Consider the following 20,234-nt stretch of genomic DNA (forward strand, 5'->3'; position numbering starts at 1 on the left):
AATCTGTAAAAATCAGTTGAAATAAAATAGTTGAGTGGAAGTAAAAATAAAGAACTGAGGTAATATGGTTGCACAAGTTTGCAGAGCATCTCATAACTTGGAAAGTGGCTGTGCTCAGAATGACCCAATCACATTCAGTCATGTTAAATGACAGTCAACACACACAAGCTACAATTTGCAGTGTCTTTAATTAACCCCTGATTGATTCATGTTCTCACTGGCTTTTTCTGGCATTATTTTCTTTATAGCAGAAGCTTTAATATTTTGTGCTAATATTGGTATTTGGAACTACTGATAGTTCCCTCCACATTGACTAAAGGTGCCAGTTTGAGACAAAAACAAAGCATGATGCTGTCATCACATGAAGTATGGCGTTCTATGGTGTTGAACAATTATGTGCTCAGTTCAAATTTTCACTTAAATTTTATTTTTATAGCGCCAAATTAGAGAAAATTCTTAGGGCACTTTACACATAGAGGAGATCCATTGCCACGCTCATCAAAATTGTTGCAAAAACACACTTGATATCTTTTGAGGAGGAAATGCACCATGAAGCAGGGAGTAACATTACACTGCAGTTGAACAAAATTCCATGGCAATGAAATAAAAAATACATGACTATAGGACTTTCACTGTTATACTGTATTCATACAAGGTGGCTTGAGCCTTTATGGTTAAAACAATATGGAGCTGAGGCTGACAAGGGTGGGGTATTGCGCATGCGCACTGCAATTTAGCCCCTTTCTTGAGACCTGTCTTTTGGGATCTATTCCTCCAGAATTCCACCAATTTAAATGATAGTTTCAAATTGTGCCACTCGTTTTTAATTAGCGCATTAGATACCAATCTATAAAGGGCGTCCATCATCGTTCGAAGTTGTCAGACAGGAACAAATTGCCCTGGGCGTCGACTGTCTATTGAGCATCCATTCATTCTTTCACCGGCTGCTGAGCTTTTGCAGTCTTGCTAGCTAGCATTAGCCAAGAAGCAGGGGGACCACTGGAGGGATACTCAAAATGTCGGGTTACCAAGGGAAAAAGAACATTCCACGAATCACTGTGAGTATATGGTTCTTTCTAGCCATCGTTTTAAAACTCAGCGATGGTGTGCTCTTTAAACCGCTACAGAAGGCTTAGCAAATGTTAGCCGACTCGTATCCATCATCCACTTGCCACCATCAGCAGCACCAGGAATTAATATTTGCCACCCACCCTTCACCTATGTGCAACCACCATCCTTTTATTTTGGGGCGGGGTAAATTTTCTAATTTATAGTTGTGATTTTAAACCGCACTGCGTAGTGTTTGGTATATGCAGCGTTGATGTGATAGTCAATAGGAAATCTCTTTAAAGTAGGTCACACTGGCCAGCACCCATCCAAAGAGCCCAAATCGTGCTGCTGTTCCAGCCTCACTTATGGAGCAATCTCGATTTAGAATAATGATGAACATGCAATGTATTGTTTTGTCTTTGTATTCCTTTAACACTGCAGGCAAACCTGCGTATACCTACTTGACAGCAGGTAAGCTGACAGCCCTCGCGCAGGTCCATTCAGTTCCAATTCCACGCCGATAATTATGTAACGTCAACATTTATTCTTGTTGTATGAATGGTAACAGATGTTTTATGTACTGTCTTACATCTAATAGGAGAGCATTTATTTTTTCCTGCCTGACACTTGTGCTGGCATAGGAAGTAAAACATACTTTGTGGTAAATAACGACGAATTTGAATCCCTTAAATGCATTTTTTATATTGATTTAAAAATTGTAATTATTATTGTTACTATAGTACTACATAAAAATAGAACTTTGTTGGCCAGTGTAACACTTCTGAGTAATTGTCAAATTGGATAAAGTCTATGATGAAGGATGAATAAAAATGTAAACATCACTTTTTTTTTCTTTTATGTTGACTCGTGGGTGTGTGGGGGTATTTTTGGAAGAGATGGAATCAAATAGATCTATTGCTTTCTCCATTTCATTTCAATTTCATTATTGTGTTGTATTGCGTTTGTACCCTACAACTGTATTACTACTGTACCATGTGAATAGTGTATTCAAAACAGCTTCACACTAAGGTTTTTGTACAGTTAGTGAATGGAGTCACTACATTCGGACACATTTTGAATTGCACAAACCAGTCTTTTTGTTGTGATTGTTGTCACAGTGCGAACAATTTAATAGAGTGACCAGGCCAATATGCAGTGACTGCTATCTGAGAGTCGGTGCAATATAATTCCCCTATTAACGTTATCAATTACTACACTTCCAGCATTATTGATATTTAGTTAAATGTCTGTTTTGTCATTTAGCTACACAGAGCACAAAGGCTGTCACGAAAGCCACACTCCTTCCGGACAATTCATGCTATGGCAGTATGAGTAATTTACTTTTAGTTTTGATTAGCTTGACATCACGTGATTTGTGGGATTGTAGAAGAATGAACGAAAAGAAAGCCACCAGTTCACACATTTGTGTTTTTAATGATGGTTAACCCAAACAGGTTCAATCTCAACTCAAGCCCTTGCGTGTGTGTGCGTGTGTGCACGCGCGTGTGTGTGTGTGCTTTGCAATTGGCTGGAGGTCAGTCATGTACTCCAGTTCTGCAAGACAAGTCAAGTCCGATATGCTTCAGCTCAGCCATGACCCTAATGAGAGCAAGCAAGCGCTGTCAAAAATGGATTTGATGGGTAGTTTATCATAATCAAATGACAACTGTCTCTAACTTGCAGAGTGACCGTCTCCTCATCAAAGGAGCAAAGATCGTAAATGATGATCAGTCCTTCATGGCTGATATCTACATGGAGGACGGAGTCATCAAGTAAGTTAGTTTTTATATATTCCGATCACTATTGGAAACAACTGTCATAATTTTTGACAAGGTCAAATGAAAAGCATTCATGGTCTCTCTTTTTTTTTTTCCTTTTCTTAATCTGGTCTATTTTCCCCAGCTAAAACAATGATGGCTACCTACATTGTGGAGTTATGTTTGTCATTTTTGCTGTGTTCACATTTATATACGTAGTTCACCTTTATTTCATGTTCTACTAGGCAAATAGGTGACAACCTAATTGTCCCTGGGGGAGTTAAGATCATAGAAGCTCATGGGAGAATGGTAATGCCTGGAGGCATCGACGTGCACACCCGATTCCAGATGTGTGACCGAGGCATGGTGGCAGCTGATGACTTCTACCAGGGTACCAGGGCAGCTCTGGCAGGAGGCACCACCATGATCAGTAAGTTGTCCATCAGCCAGACGTCTGTATGTTCTAAACAAAAATGCACACATTATCATCACAGCGATATTGCAGACGTGCACGCTCCCACCCAGGCGTTTGATTACATCAAGTTCCCATACATCAGCCTTTTTTTTGTGTGTGTTTTCTAGTCGACCACGTGGTGCCGGAGCCTGACGTAGGCTTGGTTGCGGCTTTCAAGCAGTGGAGAGAATTGGCTGACAGCAAATCATGTTGCGATTACTCTCTCCATGTGGACCTCACCGAGTGGAGAAAAGGCACTCAGGAGGAGATGGAGACCTTAGTGAAGGAACATGGTATGAAGTCAGCATTAAATTATGACTGCTGTCTAATACCCAGCCGACAAATCTCACGGTTTCCCTCATTCAGTCCTTGCATGGTGTAAAAAAAAAAAGAAAAACATTATCACAAGGCTTTCCCATGTCTGTTTTGTAATTGTTTGTTTTTTTTGTTTTACTCTTCCCCCTTTGCTCTGGGTTCTCCCTCTTTTGCTCTCCTTTTTCCACTTGTGGCTCTCATAAGTTTTCTATCTTCAGGTGTCAACTCTTTCCTGGTCTATTTGGCCTATAAGGATGTTTTCCAACTTTCTGACTCTCAGGTACGCTTACCTCTTGCACAACATTGGTGAGGTGTTCTCTTTCCACAACGTTTGCACGTTTGACTCGCTGGATTTCTGTGTGTGACTACTGCTAATGACCTCACTGTGATATCTTAGATTTATGAGGTTTTCAGCGTCATCAGAGACCTTGGAGCCATCGCTCAAGTGCATGCAGAGAATGGTGACATCATTGCAGAGGTAAAATATTAATTAAAGTAATAATGAGTTCTCTCAGATTTGAAACATGATGTTTTTGTTCGGATAAAATAGGAGCAGAGACGCATTCTCGAGCTGGGTATAACTGGCCCGGAAGGTCATGTGCTTAGTCGCCCAGAAGAGGTGAGATAGCTTCAATTTGAAACAAAGCCGAGGGTGCCAGAAAGGAGGAACATTCTTGTGTCTGACAGGTGGAGGCAGAAGCGGTCAATCGCTCCATCACCATAGCCAATCAGACCAACTGTCCAGTCTACATCACCAAAGTGATGAGCAAGAGTGCTGCAGATGTCATCGCTCTGTCCAGGAAAAAGGGTATGTCGTAAGATTTTTTTTTTCCTAGTTCACTGCACTTTGATTTTGCAATGATTGCTGCGGTCCGCTCTTTTAGGATCTGTGGTTTTCGGTGAGCCCATCTCGGCCAGCTTGGGCACTGACGGCACCCATTACTGGAGCAAGAATTGGGCCAAAGCTGCGACCTATGTCACCTCGCCACCACTCAGTCCTGATCCCACCACCCCTGATTACCTCAGCTCTCTGTTGTCATGGTTGGTATTTGGAATCAAAGTTTTTTATATAAAGTTAAATATATCTAAAAAATCTGTCCTTTTAGATATATTTTGTGTCCGCTTATAAGAATGTGACACCTACTATATCTTAATTTACCTGCCCCAATTTACCAGTTGATGACAAACAGCTTCACTTATGTCGCTGCTCTCGTGAAGTTAAAAAAAAAAAAAAAGGCCAGGCACAGTCAACTCAAATACACTAGCTATCTGAACATTGTGATTGAACATTACTATGCTTTTTCATTCTGTCAAATCCAGTGGGGACCTGCAGGTGACGGGTAGCGCTCACTGCACTTTCCAGACATCCCAGCGTGCAGTAGGCAAAGATAACTTCACCCTAATTCCAGAGGGCACTAATGGCACTGAAGAGCGGATGTCTCTCATCTGGGACAAATGTGTGGTGAGGACCATTATTCACTCTGCCAAAAAACAAAAGCAAACACAAACACAACTCTGTTCTGAGGCCTTGTTTACATGATATGTTTTGTCAGGTGACTGGCAAGATGGATGAGAATCAGTTTGTGGCAGTGACCAGTACAAATGCGGCCAAGATCTTCAACCTGTTTCCTCGCAAAGGCCGCATTGCTGTGGGCTCTGATGCTGACCTTGTTCTGTGGGACCCAGATGTCACCAAGATCATCTCAGCCAAGAACCACAACTTGGTATTTGTAGAGGCTAATACAAATCGTGGGGTGTATGTTAATACATCAGTGGTTAGTTTATCTGCCTTAGAGATCTGAAGTTTGGGGGCTTGGATCAGCACCTTTTGAGGGTTTTTGTGGATGTACCGCACCTCACACTTTATAGACAGCTGGGATAGGCACAGCACTTTCTAAATGAGGATTAGCAGTTTAGAAAATTGATGGGTGGGCGTTTTAATAAAGATTGTTTTTAACTGCTGTCTCCGGCTTCCTCTCCTCCTGCTAGTCTGTAGAGTACAACATCTTTGAGGGCACAGAGGTGCGCGGAGGCCCGCTGGTGGTGATCAGCCAAGGTAAAGTCGTGCTGGAAGAAGGCAGCCTGCACACAACGGAGGGCTGTGGGCGATACATCAGCCGGAAAGCCTTTCCAGAGCACGTGTACAAGAAGATAAAGGCTCGCAGCAGGGTACGTCCTGATGGAAAGAATGCGCAAACACAGTGTTTCCCAACTTTTATTGAACATAAGCATCTTTATATATATATATATATTTCAAAAATTTTATGGCACACCACCAAACTTTTTATGGCACCAAGCACTGTAGTGAATAGCAAAAAAATGGTGAGTAAAGTCTTTTCCACCAAATAAGGGTGAGTTGAACAAAACTGAAAATATGTGAATTTGCAAATACCAGAACATGAATATGATGGGTGTCACTGTCCAGTGCTGACATAAAAAGTAAATTTAGCATGTAAGTGTTCTGCCTGGCAATATACCAAGTTGCTGGCACTGAACAAAGATACATTAAGATATTCTATAAGAATAAATAATTTCATACCAGTGAAGTGATGTATGCTGTGGCACAGTGGTTGGGAATCACTGATCTAACATGTCAAGTGGCAGCCATCTCACTGATGAAATGATTTGAATGTTCAGCTAAATGATTTGAATGTTCAGCTGACAGAGTTGCGTGGAGTCCCTCGGGGTCAGTACGATGGACCGGTGTGTGAGGTGATCCTTACTCCCAAGGTCCTTTCCTCGGTGTCTGCAGTGAGGACCTCTCCTACCAAGCAGCAACAGCCGCAGCAATTTATTCAGCAGCCAGTGCGCAACCTCCACCAGTCAGGCTTCAGTCTCTCCGGTGAGTACGTCTTTCCTCCGTCGTCGGTCAGCACTTTTATATGTGGCTGTATTGTGATTATAATAAATGTTGTCATTGTTAGGTGCCCAAGTTGATGACAATGTTCCACGCCGTAACACCCAGCGAATTGTGGCTCCCCCTGGAGGAAAAGCCAACATCACTAGCCTCGGTTAAGCTGCTTTAGAACTGCACCAAGATGCGGGGAGTCAGAGGACTCCTTGCTTGCCCTGCACTTGTCCCTTCCATCGTCACTCATCATGTTGTTTTATTTAACGTCAAGAAAAGCACTACTTAATTTTATTTAACCTAATAAGATTTAAGGGAATTGAAAGTATTGCTAAAGATGTTTAAAGTTTTACCTTGTCCTCTTGGCTTTGGAACTCTAGTTAATCAGTCGCAAACCATTGGGCAATTTAAAACCAGCAGTTTTTCCTTACGCTAAACTGCTGGTGGCACAAAAACCCCAAAGTCAACTGATATTCTCAATTTTTGTTCCTGTTCAAAAGTCTATTTGCAATTACCAGTAAATTAGACTGTAAGAATATTTTTTTCTTATTTGATATTGCTCCTCAGCTTGGTCTTCCTTTTGTGTTATAGTCATTGCACTTTCCCTTTTTGAATGCGGCTTTTTTTTTTTTTATTCATATCATAGTTGTTCATTAATGCTTTGAATGCACTGAGAAAAAAGGAAAAGGTATTTTAGGGTTTCATGTTAATTTAATCTTGTATTTTGGAGGCACACAAAGTTTGAGACGCATTTTCCTCGCACCTCATCTTTATTAATCGTTCGCCTCCTCAAACCTGATTGATGTCTGCTGAACACTTTTGAGAATACAGACACTGCAAAGTTAGAGGGGAGGTTTGCAGAGGTTTGATCTCTGCATCTGGTGCTATTTGAGCAATGCTGTAGTACATATGTGCAGTTGATGTTAACCATTCCTGCATCCATCATCCAACAATTGTCTTACACCCACGAGTTGAATTAGCCACTCAATGAGACACATTCGTTTTGCACCTGTACCAATCCAAATAATACACATGTATGTGAGCTTGCGATTTTTTTGTGGAGTTTCTCTGTTTTTAGCTTATGTGTTAAATTAAAATAGTCTCCTGCTTGTTGTTTAATGCTGTATATTGGTAGCACACTGTATTTATGAAGGCTCTTGAAACAAATCATCTTTCAGACCTGATGGAACATTGCAACATGGACTGTTATTTATTTAGATGAACCCTCACTTGCGTGCTGATGTTTCCACCTCTCTCTGTGATAGTGTTGTGAACCAAGTACCAGATCCAAATCCAGTTGCCCTTTGTCTTACCCTTATTGCCACCAATTTGAATTGGAGCCACAGCAAGTGGCCAGTAAGTTGAAGATACAGTACTCCGTCTCCCCATTGCCTTGTCAAGTGTATGCCTGTAATTCCAGGCAATAATGTGAAGTGGATGACATTCTTTTTGACAAGATTCTTGATCGTGGTTATTGAGCTGTAATGTGCAGCGCTGGTGTTGTCCCACTTAGTGTTCTATTCAGTCATGTATATCTTGTAGGATACCAAGGTTTGATGGGGCACAAATCAATGGTCCTTTCTGCATCTGACCTGACCTGTGTTGACTCAGTGGAGTAAAATTTAATTAAAACATTTGTTACTGACTCCTTTTCACCCCTTCCCCATCTGTTTACTATGTATGACATTGTGCTAACCACTACTGTATATCACAATGCCTAGTTTAAATTCACCACGATCTCATTAAAAGTAATTATAGTGGCTGCACTAAATGTGTATGGTGAACTGTATTAGTTTTTAACAGTAGATTACAAATTAACGAGCATAATCAATACTGCACTTAGTACATCTGCATTGACAGTTATTGAGGTCTTCAGACTTAGCTACTCGTAAAGTATCCCTGGGTAAAAAATATATATGCCGGGATATGTGGAGGCAAGCAAAGAATAAGCTCCCTGTCGTGTTCCAGCTGTTCAACCCTTAAACTTGCAGGTAAAGTAAGCTAAACACACGAAAATAATTACATTTTAACAAAACATCTGCATTTGGCGAGAGACAATGGCTGTTAGACAAGTACCCAGACTAGACCCAAGTAATTACAAAGTAGGGGGTTCTTAACGTCGACATCGCCGCCCACGAATAATAGCTTTGGACGAGAAATTGCCTCAGGAAGGCGTCGCAAAACTGATCCCTCTTGGGGAGCAGACCTGCATGAGTCATCAGCGGCGCATCATCGAACAAGTGGGCAAATATATTGAGATGCTGGAATGGTATGCAACTAGGAATAATATATCATTTACTGAGGTATTTTTTACTCCAGTATTGGTTCGCCTACTCTTTCTAATGGGAATAGTTTGGATTCTTTCTGCTCCAATGTGATTTTGCTTCAGTGTGCAAAAAAAAAAAGTGCTTGAATCATGACATAAACCTTATTGGACAAATTTGATATCTTCCAGAGCAGATTTGGTGTGTCAGACATCAGCGAACAGACATTTCCTTCAAAACCCTGTCGAAAAATAATTTACAATTTTACTTTTCCTCTTCTTTTTGTGACTTTGCAAAGACCAGATCTCCAATACGTATGTCCGTACAGTTTATTTGACCAGCGTCTTTACACAGAGTGAACTTCCAATCCTCAATTCATGATTGCATTTGATCCCCCGTTGAACTGGTGAGTGTTTAATCATAAAATGGCAACCCTGCTCTGTAGTCTACATCTGACTCATGCAGAGTTTCAAATCAAATCGGATCGTGTATTCCATGCTCATGCGTATAGGAAATCATGTACCAGGACACAGGTATTTACTGTAGGGGTTCATAGTCATGATCCCTATTCAGAGGACAATAGCAAGAGGTCAGAATTAGGTCAGCGGCATCATCTACGGTTTTATAGCTGCTGCAAGTGCCTCCCATAATGGCATCTGTGCAGAGATGGCGTGATTTAAGGGGTCACAGATGTGCCAGCCAATGACAAGCACCCTGGCAGCTCCCCTGTGTGACAAAGCTGTCGGCTGTGCTGCAAACTTAACGCGTGCAAGGTGAGAGCAGCGAGATGATGCTAACGGTATCGCACTCATCAAAAAAGCACCTTGGAGGAAATCAATCAAGCGTGCTGGCAGAGATCCGCTCGCCCTTTGGACATACTGCAGTTACTATGACCCATTGCAGTAGTAAACATCACCATACATGGATCATCTGACAAAAGGCAACAAGTTGCATATGTGGATGACAGATGTATGGATGAGAAGAGCCTGAGATAGGAATGTCTGAGACTGTACATGATTTATCTTAACATCCAAATCTGGTGGGTTTTTTAAGAGGCTTGAGGGCTGGTCAGGATTGAGGTCAGCAACCACAAGGTCAGTAAAATTCCATGAGTATATTAAGACTTCCATCTGGCAAATGCACCCAAGGAGGTGCATCAATTTGTGGGAATATGCGGCGAGATGAATGGACTTCAACTTTGGATAGGTTCATAAACCAAAGTCCACTAATATCACCATGAAAAAACTTCTGGGCAAATACAAATTTATTGTCATGTGACCTGAAAATACACAAGGTTTCTTTTGGAAAATGTTTGAGTTAACTGTAGCACCACTCACCAGCATTTATCATGCAACAAAAAAATACATTTTGATATTCTTCAGTAATTTACTGTATAATATGTAAACAAGATACTTAACACAAAACAAAGATTTATTTGGTGAACATCTTTGCCTAATCCTGCAAGACCATCTTCCCCCAACTGTGAGGTTTTATTGATCTAGAGTTCATCCCATATTGTGGAAGCTTAAAAAGGCTACAATGCTGGCTCAACTCAATAAACATGCTCTCATTTGAGAAAACGGTGGTTATACTGGCTCCCCTTTATCCGACAAGGATAACTGATGGATTTTAATGGTGGGAAGTTTTCCGATTGGAGGCGGGTGGGTGCACATTTCTTCTTGCGGGGGTCTCTCACCACTGGGGACGCAGCAGCAGGTCCGCTGGAAGCTTTTACTGCAGAGTTTGGCCACTTTTCTGCTTTTGTCTGCTGCTCCGGTTCCTCCAGTGGGACCGTCGGAAAAAACGCTCCACTCCCGGCTGTCCCGAGAGGACGGAGTCCTGGACAGATCAGCGGGAGAGGAGGGGCTGAGGCGACCGGATGCCCCCCTGTCAGCAAGATTCAAAGTCAGGGGCTGGTTGTGGACGTGCATTTGACTCTGGCCCACAGCCAGATGATGATGATGATGTTGACGATGATGCTGTCTCGGACTGGCTCTCAGACAGTGAGCTCCCATTAAACTCTGGAAGGCCTTTTTAAACTCCTGGTTGGAGCATGGGTAGATGATGGGGTTGATGCAGCTGTTGAAGTAGCCCAACCAGAAGGTGATCTTGAAGACTGTGTCTGGTGGTCTGTAAGCAGGGAATATGGAACCTGTCGGGATGCATGAAAAGCAATGATCAGCAAAGAGACTAATGTAGGGTCAGACTTCACTTTTTATTTAATAAGCAATTGCTCCCTTAAATATGCCCATCAGATAATACACTTTTGGGTATTTTCCATGTTTGGGGATTTTCTTTCCCCCACATTTCTACCAATCCCCCAAAGGAATGTATGTCGAATTAATCAGAGTTTTCTGATCAATTTTTTGGTTGTGTAAAAAAAATAAATAAAGATGTGCGGACCCCTGAGATATCCTTGGACCTGCAATGTAAAGAAATTCTAGCACCGCTAGTGTCTCCAAGGATGTTTATTTAGTCATTTAGATGAGTATTTTTTTTTCTAAAAACTAAAATAGCGGAATGAACATTCTCTGAGACGGATTCCATTATTTTTGCCAGGAGTTGTGTCTTTTCTGGCAATGCAGCTGTATCCTATTCAAGCTGAGGTGGGCGATAAATCTGGACCGGTCACCAGTCAATCACAGGGCACATACTGACAACCATTTACTTTTCAGCAATTTTATGTGGCTCATCTTATTAAATGATGTCAAGTGCTATAACTAAAATATTCATATTGGTCAATCTTATAGCCAGTCATGATGTAGTACTTTAGTGGCATTAGATTGTATTTTTTAAATAGTTTTATGGAATCTACACTCAGGAATTTTGTTCATTTTTCAGTCAGTTTGTTTGTCAATGATATGTCCAGGACATTGGGGAAAAGCTGCCATGTGCGAAGCTTTATTGGCCGGGCTCCTGCAGATGTCAAACACAGCCTTTGAAAAATGAGATTGCAATACAGAGATAGATGGAAAGACGGTGTGAAGAGCGCTTGGGAGCAAATAATTTTGTGCCTCACAGTACAGTTCCATCATTTTATCCCCAGGTGTGCTAAACAAACAAAAAAAGCAACTCGCTTATTGCCTATACCCTTGGTAGTTTCGTGTTTGAGTGGAAGCATCACTGCCTTGTCAAAATGTGGGCAACCGCTTGTCAAGACTCGAGCGTCACTTGTGCAATATAATATCTCAGATAATGCCTTCACCTTCGTGGCAAGCTTAGATCCATTATTTGGAGAAAACAACAACTAGTGACTGACAATTCTGTTGAAAAAACATGCTAAACATCTTTCTACACAAACTACCAAGATTGTTTGCTGTGCAATATCAGCAAGTGTGCCGACTAGATTCAATGCAAATTCCTTTTTATACTTCCTGTTTACACCTACTGAGTGCGGTTTCTTTAATTCTCCAAGAAACACACCCCCACAATCACCCAAATGACTGGAGTGTAATAAACCTCTATTCTTAGTCTGGATAAGCCATAACCCCCACTGCATAATGTTTGCACTATATGCATAGATATCAATTGTAGTGAATAAATATCTTGAATAATTAAGTGACGTTGAAAAATTCCTGCAGCACACCTGATGATATCTCAGTGGTTGACTACTCTTAAGTGGTGTACTGGAAAAGATCAACAGAGCATAGCACAAATAAAGATATCTCCACCGACAATCCTCCCAATACAAAATGTCTGTCATTGTACCAAGACTGACCTGAAAGAAGCAGCAAGACTGCTGGAAAATACGATGAAGAACAAATGGTTGTTGTAAAAAAAAAAAATAAGGTGGGCAAGTTGTTAGTTTATTCCGAAACTACAATGCAGTTGCAAATTACCTTGTCATTTCTTTTGTGATGAATGACTGAGAGCGGTGATTCTGCCTCTGTGCCATGGGAGATCATCAGGTGTGCCTTACGAAATTATCCAATTTTACTTAATTGGTCCGAATTCAATTCCTGTGAGTCAGATCTGTGTCCAACCAAAGCAGGCCCAGATCACCCTAAGTAAATTTGTGGGTAAATAAAGACCAGCTAATGGACATTTCAGAGTGTGCTGTAGCTTTTTTGGGGTGATGTGCTGTGATATTTTTGTACTGTCTACGTATCTTGTCTCACTATAGGATGGGAAACGTAACAAGTTGCTCTTCCAAATGTCTGACATCAACACAAAGCTTAAAGTCGCTTTTTAATTGGCTATTGTTCTCTTTCACGCCACAATTAGCTAGTTTGTGGCTTGGCAGAACTCACTGGTGACCAATTAAAATATTAACGTACTTGTGATCGTACCCAGATGTGACATTTACCATAGTTGTAACGACAGTTTTTTGAGTAAATCATGTTGACCCCCTCACATACACACACACACACTTTTCGAGACTACTGTTTGTGTGTTCGTAGAACCCAATATAGAAATGGCTTGATTCCTTTTTGATGGGACAGTGTCTGTTTCTCTCCTGTCACTTGATTGGTCACATCTCATGAGACGTGACCTTTGAGGTGTTAGGGAACCATCTTCACCCATGTACTGTGATTAGTCTGAGTGAATCCAGATACCTGCACACTCACACTTGTCAGGATAATTGGCTATTGTCTCCGTTCATATTTGCTGAGTATTGACAGTGTCTGACATCCGTTTGCAGGTAATATTCTTTGTCGGCATGTTCATTCATTTAGTCATCTTCCAAACTGCTTATCCTCACGAGGGTCGCGGGTGTGCTGGAGCCTATCCCAGCAGTCTCGGGAGACACCCTGAGCTGGTCGTCAGCCAATCGCAGGGCACATATAGACAAACAACCATTTACGCTCACAATCACACCCACTGACAATTTGGAGTGGCTACCATGCATGATTTTTTTTTTAGATTGTGAGAGGAAACCAGAGCATCTGGAAAAACCACGTAGGCATGTGGAGAACATGCAAATTCCACACAGAAAGACCAGAGCCAGAATCCAACCCTGCACCTCAGAACTATGAAGCGGACGTACTAACCAATGCTTCACCGCTCCTCCTTACAGGTATGCTGACTTTTTATTTATGAAATTAACCTATAGCCCTCCACTCCCCATGGTGTGAAGTGGACAAATTAAAAACAACATCACCTGTGGCAGTCCATAAGTGTCTTTAAAAGTAATGGCGGCTTGCTGTGCCTTCTATCTGAAAAATTATAGAGATTCCAAGGCAACCCATAAATCAACAGGATATCTAATTATTTTCTCCAACCACCACATTAGGTATGATCACTCAACCTGAGGTTAAATGCAAACACTGTATTTTTGAGGAGGGGACTGGGTGACAATATCTGAGAAATATTAATTCAACAATTTTAATATTGTTCTGGTAGAACTCCACTTGATCATATTGAATGATGTTGTTAATAATTTTTTTTTGCTTTCTTGTAAGTAAATGTGGCGAAAAAACAACCTGTCATTATGATGCAGTGCAGTTGTTCGCCACTGCAACCGACAACGACACTAATAAATACATTGTTAAATAATATATCTCCTACAAGGCAGGGTGCAATTGTACAGGAACTCAGGACTTTACAGTTGTAAAGAAACTCTGCAAAGAAATGGACTTGGTAAGCAGATAAAATAGATATTTTTTAAAAAAGTTCAAAAGCTGCATAACTGCAAAAGCAAAGCATGCTTCCTAAAACCTCCTTAGTCTTTCGAAGGTATGTAACAGCATGGGTCAATCATCATGTTGCTTTGCTAAGTATAAATGAAGTTTTTCTTTCATACTCACTGATGGGGAGGACGAGGAAGAAAGGCAGCCAGCACAGGACAAAGCAGCCCACGACGATTCCCAGGGTCTTGGCCGCTTTCTTCTCTCTCGAGAACTTTAGCAGTCGCAGGGCAAAATGTGTGCGGCTGCGAAGGGACTCGTCGTCACTTACAGTTGTGTTGCCTCGATGAATCCTGAGTATGACAAACTCCGAATCCGACTTCTCGGTCTTGTGACCCTCCTTCAGGCCCTGGCTCTCTCTGTGAGCCACCACGTACACCCTGCAGTACATGGCGAGGATGATGATCAAGGGGAGGTAAAAGGAGCCCACAGCGGAGAAGAGAGCGTAGGCCGGCTCCTCTGTGATCTTGCAGATGGATTCGTCATCCGGTGCCGGCTCTTTCCAGCCAAACAGCGGGCCGATGGATATGACGACTGACAGCACCCACAGCAGCATGACGGCCAGCAGGGCCCTGCGCTTTGTCATGATGGCTGGATGACGCAGCGGGTAACTGACCCCAATGTAGCGATCCACGGAAATCACGCACAGGCTCATGATTGAGGCTGTGCAGCAGAGTACATCAACAGCTGCCCAAACATTACAAAAGACCCGTCCAAACACCCAGCGGCCCAGGATTTCAAATATGGCAGAGAAGGGCAGGACGGTAGAACTCAGCAGCAAGTCCGCCACGGCGAGATTAACGATGAAATAATGAGTCACTGTACGCAGATGTCGGTGGCAAACCACTGAGAGAATAACTAGGATGTTCCCAGCGACTCCAAAGACGATGAAGACGCCCAGCACCAAGCCCAGAACGACAGCCTTGACCACACTGAACTCTGGGGTCAACACGTGGCTGCAGTTGGAGCAGTTTTGTGTCAGAGGAGCCGGTGTCATTTTGTGCAGCACGGCACCATCTGCGCCCGTACCACGATGATGCCGAAATGAGTTTGTTTGCAGTTTGTCGCGCTTTTAGTTTAGATTTCACCGCAGGTGGAGGGGGACGTGTAGTCAGCCTTGACAATACACAGTGTGAAAGATGGCGCGGTCCATCGACCCATGATGTCGCGACCACATGACGCGTGCAGCAACACAGTGAGAGCAGCGTAATAATGTGATGAGTGTAATTAATGCCTTAAAAATGTTCATGCTGCACATTAAAAATCAGTTAAGAATGCATGCTGCTTTGTATATGTTCTGAAAAACCCTCTGTGTACTCCAAGCTCAGTATGCACTCATCTAAATATTTTGCATGAACTCTGAAAAGTTCATGGACGAATGGTGTCAGAATTTGGAATGAAGCCACCGTCGGATGGGTGACTTTCAGCGACACCGTTTTGTATGCTTGCCAAAGGCTCTTTGTTGTTGTGGTCACTGTACAGTTTCAGACTAATAAAATGGAGTTCGAGTTTGGTTGACGGTACAATTACCCAAAGTTCTGCGATGTGTCTTTGTGATTGCTGCTGGATGGGGTAGTAAACGGAGCTCCAGTGCAAAAAAGGGCTTGTAGTCAGTTTAGAGCTTTTCTTTGATTCAGTACAGTCAGTTTTCACATCCGTGGTTAGGGATTCAGTCCAAAGACAAAATCTGAGTCCATGACACAATTGTAGGTGGGTGCAGTCATGTTCCAGATTGCTGCTCTTGATTGCTGGACTAATTGCAGTGTGAACACAGCAGGCATGGTGCTGCAGTTGTAGCATCCAGAACCTTTGAAAGAAAATAGGAAATTAAAACTTGCATCCATCACAATACAAAAGCAGCTGACCTTGTTTACGTTTTTTTTTTTTTTTTTACATTTAATTGTATGTTTACATTGTTTGCCAATCCTTCATGGCTATGTGGGAGAGACAATGTTTAAGACTCAGCCTGGCAGGTCAACATGACCACAACAATTTCTTTATGTTCACATGGACAAAACACGACCCAAGGTTGCGGATGAAGGAGACCCTTGCTTAAATTGCTTACCAGTTTAATTCCCCCCCCCCCCTTCTTCTCCTGTTAATCTGTCAAACATCCCACAAATGATATGGACCAGAACAAAAACATGGAAAAATGAGAGAGATACAGCAATTAGAAATAAGATCAGGCCCACACAAATGTTAAACACTGGTGTAGTCAAATCAATTGTGATGGTTAAAATCTGATAAAACCATGTAATCTCCCCCTCTCCTCTCCTCTCCTCTCCTCTCCTCTCCTCTCCTCTCCTCTCCTCTCCTCTCCTCTCCTCTCCTCTCCTCTCCTCTCCTCTCCTCTCCTCTCCTCTCCTCTCCTTGCCCCGCCCCGCCCCTCCCCTCCCTTCCCCTCCTTCCCTCTCCTCACCTCTTCTCACCCCACATCTCCCCTCCATTCCCCTCCCTTCCTCTCCTTTCCTCTCCTCTCCTCTCCCCTCTCGTCACACTATTATCCGCTGACATTTTGCCGCAAGTCTCTGCTCAGCACTGCACAGAAGGCTCTTTGGAGTGTTTGATGGACTCCGCGTCGCTGATAAGTTGTGCAGTGTGCTCGCCTCATTGAAGGTGTGGCATAGCTCGCATCCAGAGGTCATTGGGAGCCAGCAGCTCAGCGCCTTTTCCACCCACACTATTTGAAAGATGCATATGCCTGCTGAGATGTGTATTGCCTTCGAGGAGATTGCAAAAGTAATATGTAAATGTTTGTCCACGGAGGCATTTCAGAAGAAAGTTTTCCCGTCATCATTTTGGACCGTATGCATATTAGAATAAAATTACATCGACGCTGGCTGCAATAAATTTGTTCGGATTGTATTCATGCAAGGCATGGCATTCTTTTACCAAATCGAAGGAAATTATTTGGACAAAACAGTGCATAAATACAACTTCGACTGCTTTTGTGGGAGTGCTCAATTTATTAATGTTAGCCCATTTCTTCAGGGATAAGATTCAAAATGAGCCTCTTTCATCCAGTTTGATCTTTCAGGGAGGACTGGATGCAAGTTCATTATATTGAGCCATGATGAAACGACCTGTTGATTTCACCAGCCCTAAATGTGCTTGAAGATGAGATGACTAATGTACTACTCATGATATTTGTTTCTTTTTGGCCAATCATGCTCCACAGATAGCCCTCTGTGCTTATGTGATCAAAGGTTCTCCCTTTTAGGAGCTCACAATATGATGGAAAGAGAATTAGGAATTTGGTGGACACACCAGCACACGGAGCCGTAACGAACAGGGACTGAAATTCACAATAATAGCAAGGACATTTTGAGACATATGGTCACTCCATGGCTGCAGTTATTTTTAAGTGGAAGCGTAAACATCCACTCTGGCTCAGTTGCAATCTCCACCTCCTCACGCAAGCAGGGGCCACTGCGCGCCTCCTGACAGACACTCGCTTTAGAGTCCTCCTTAGGAATGACAGAACAAGTAACTCAAGGCCAAGGCACTGAGCCATAAAGTACATTTTTAGAATTAAAAATCGTTTCCAATGAGAATCACTTCATGTCACTTCGTTAACGCAAATGTAGAGATATAGGACTTTCAAGAAAACAAAACAGGATCTGTGCCCCAGTTTAACTACATTATAAACACTCAGAGGACAAACTCATAGGTACACCAGTGCATTTTAATAAGAACCATGTTGTAGATTATAACACCAATATGTAATTCTGCCTTGACAAAGAAAATAATGCTCAGTTTGGATTGATGCTAATACATTTTACCCTATCTTTTAATAGACTATGATAATCATATTAGCAATGTCACAAGGTAGACAAATAGTGAAAACAATGCAACCGTGAATGCCAATTTGTATGATGCTTGCAGCTCAAACCACATCCAGGTGGCTTGCATAAATACTAGGAGCTGCAGTAAAATACGTTTTTAATGCACATGTGTGTGTACATATTCATATACACGTATTGGCGTTGATTTAGGTGCAGTTCATTGTTCCTTAATGTCCAATTTGTGATACAGAGCTTACAGCAGCCGTGAAAGCAGCTATTTGCGGATTATTCAATTATGCAAGATATCGCCCTCAACGACAGTTTTTCTACTTTCTTTTCATCCTTTTTCATATCTATGAAATAATTGAATAACCCAGACTCACCCGTGTCTTGTTGGTGTTTTAACATCTCCCGCAAAGTCTTGGCCACATCTGCGCCCACGGAGTCTCCTCATGCGCTAAAAGCCGCGGATCAAGTGCACCCACTGCGAAGAAAGATTCGCGAGTGAGTCGATTCACTGAGCGTCTTTCACGTGTTCCCCGGCACAACAAATGACGATGAGTGCCTAATGACTCTCCCCTCCTCCAGTCAACTTGATCAGTGCTCCCCATCACCAGCCAATCCGTCAGTCAACTACATCCTTGCATAGTGCGCCCCCAACCCACCCCCATGCCCCGATCTATTCCCCTATCGTTCCACACTCCATGTGCGTCATCCCAACCTATTACTCTATCCCCCAAAGTGACTACCCATTGAGAAATATTCCATCAACGTTCAGTCTATCACCTTCACCGAGAAGAACCTCAATGAAAAATGTTATTAGACTTTTAAAAGCCTCTCATGATTGAACTTGATAAGGCCACTTACGCTCAGTGGACCTTTATACAAATCTGTGTTCCAAAATTAATTCAAATGTTCAGATCGATATAATAATATTAATCTTGTCCATTTTCACGTGGTATGCACGAGTTTGAAATCATTTAAAGCCAGCAAATCAATTTACTGTCTGAAGCTTACTTCTCAACTGCCTGCAGGTACAACAAATGGGCAATTGCCATTCATCTGCATGGTGCCAATTCATAAAGGGTGTTATATTATTTAGTGCACGCGCGCAGAGCGCTCTCTCTCTCTCTCTCTCTCTCTCTCTCTCTCTCTCTCTCTCTCTCTCTCTCTCTCTCTCTCTCTCTCTCTCTCTCTCTCTCTCTCTCTCTCTGTCGCTCTCTTGCTCTCTTGCTCTCTGTATCTGTAAAGGTACGATGGAGAGATGAATCTAAAACAATCACATTCATTGTTAATTAATTTGGGTGGGAAATTCATTTTATCAGGAGACTTCTATTTATTTCTATTAAGAGGACCTTTTTGTTGTGAAACATTCTTCTAAACATTTCATTTGACTTAACATAGTCAGGGCAAACTTTATCATTTGAAAGCACAACTTATTGACTATACTGCCAACGAGTAACACATTCAAAGCAATGGGGTTTGAATTTTGTTTTGCAGGGACGTTATTCCGCAAGAACTATTAGATGAAACTCAAGATAAATCCTTATATTACATTTACATATATGTAAATGCAAGATAAATGAAAAGAGAAACAAATGACACATTTAAAATCCATAACCTGAAGCAAGACGATTTATTTCAAAAGCAATCGACTCTCAGGCTTTCCATTGCGAAATGGGGTATTGTGGTGTCACAGACATCAAGTCTAACATTTATGCAAATTAGGTCTCGTGACAGTGCATGCATGATTGTCTTGCACGCACACACCCAAGCCGCCCAACTGTGTACTACAGGAGCAGATCAGTTGGTGTGAAATAGCAACTCAACTAACATTTAATCACAAGACAAGGCGGAGGAATATGTATGAGCGTTGAAACTATCGGAAAAATAATGATCCCCCTAAATTATTTTGAATTCTCATTTCATGGACGACCGTCACAGTAGCTGACTCTTTGCGTCTTGCGAGGGTTTATCATGCTATCTCAGGCCTGTTGAAAAAGCAATTACCTGTATGAGCCGGCCCTGAGGTTGGGTGGGCTGATGACTTTCGAAAGATACCCAAATCAATATCTCTGCACTGGAGGAAACACTCCCCATCATGGAGGCAACGACCTGAGCCAAGCATTCAAAC

The 20,234-nt window shown here is 42.2% G+C and overlaps 2 protein-coding genes across 2 annotated transcripts; one reads left to right on the plus strand and one right to left on the minus strand.

The window, feature by feature from the left end:
- Positions 1 to 718: 718 nt before the first annotated feature.
- Positions 719 to 8,069, plus strand: LOC148398078 (dihydropyrimidinase-related protein 2-like). Its single transcript, XM_088375365.1, has 14 exons — positions 719 to 1,058; positions 2,734 to 2,822; positions 3,053 to 3,237; positions 3,390 to 3,554; positions 3,795 to 3,856; positions 3,974 to 4,054; positions 4,127 to 4,195; positions 4,264 to 4,384; positions 4,461 to 4,617; positions 4,897 to 5,038; positions 5,130 to 5,300; positions 5,566 to 5,745; positions 6,235 to 6,418; positions 6,501 to 8,069. Exons 1-14 carry the CDS (start codon positions 1,017 to 1,019, stop codon positions 6,590 to 6,592), a joined length of 1,740 nt encoding a protein of 579 aa, XP_088231491.1. The 5' UTR covers positions 719 to 1,016; the 3' UTR covers positions 6,593 to 8,069.
- Positions 8,070 to 8,953: 884 nt separating this feature from the next.
- Positions 8,954 to 18,708, minus strand: adra1aa (adrenoceptor alpha 1Aa). The gene is made up of 3 exons (XM_088376191.1): positions 18,484 to 18,708; positions 14,436 to 16,122; positions 8,954 to 10,840 (listed from the first exon to the last, which is right to left on the minus strand). The coding sequence occupies exons 2-3, from the start codon at positions 15,310 to 15,312 to the stop codon at positions 10,275 to 10,277; spliced, it is 1,443 nt and encodes a 480-aa protein (XP_088232317.1). The 5' UTR covers positions 15,313 to 16,122; positions 18,484 to 18,708; the 3' UTR covers positions 8,954 to 10,274.
- Positions 18,709 to 20,234: the final 1,526 nt, after the last annotated feature.

This window comes from Syngnathus floridae, chromosome 5 (assembly GCF_059516105.1).
Source record: "Syngnathus floridae isolate MCC-2025c chromosome 5, RoL_Sflo_1.0, whole genome shotgun sequence".
Taxonomy (NCBI): Eukaryota; Metazoa; Chordata; class Actinopteri; order Syngnathiformes; family Syngnathidae; genus Syngnathus; species Syngnathus floridae.

Bases quoted from the DNA above. Each gene is read 5' to 3' on its own strand.
- LOC148398078 (XM_088375365.1), top strand. From the start codon at position 1,017: ATGTCGGGTTACCAAGGGAAAAAGAACATTCCACGAATCACT. The intron at 4,618-4,896 runs GTTGGTATTTGG...TGTCAAATCCAG, and splicing joins CTCAGCTCTCTGTTGTCATG to TGGGGACCTGCAGGTGACGG. The intron at 5,746-6,234 runs GTACGTCCTGAT...TTGAATGTTCAG, and splicing joins AGATAAAGGCTCGCAGCAGG to CTGACAGAGTTGCGTGGAGT.
- adra1aa (XM_088376191.1), bottom strand. From the start codon at position 15,312: ATGACACCGGCTCCTCTGACACAAAACTGCTCCAACTGCAGCCACGTG. The intron at 10,841-14,435 runs GTGAGTATGAAA...GCATCCCGACAG, and splicing joins CTTCCTCGTCCTCCCCATCA to GTTCCATATTCCCTGCTTAC.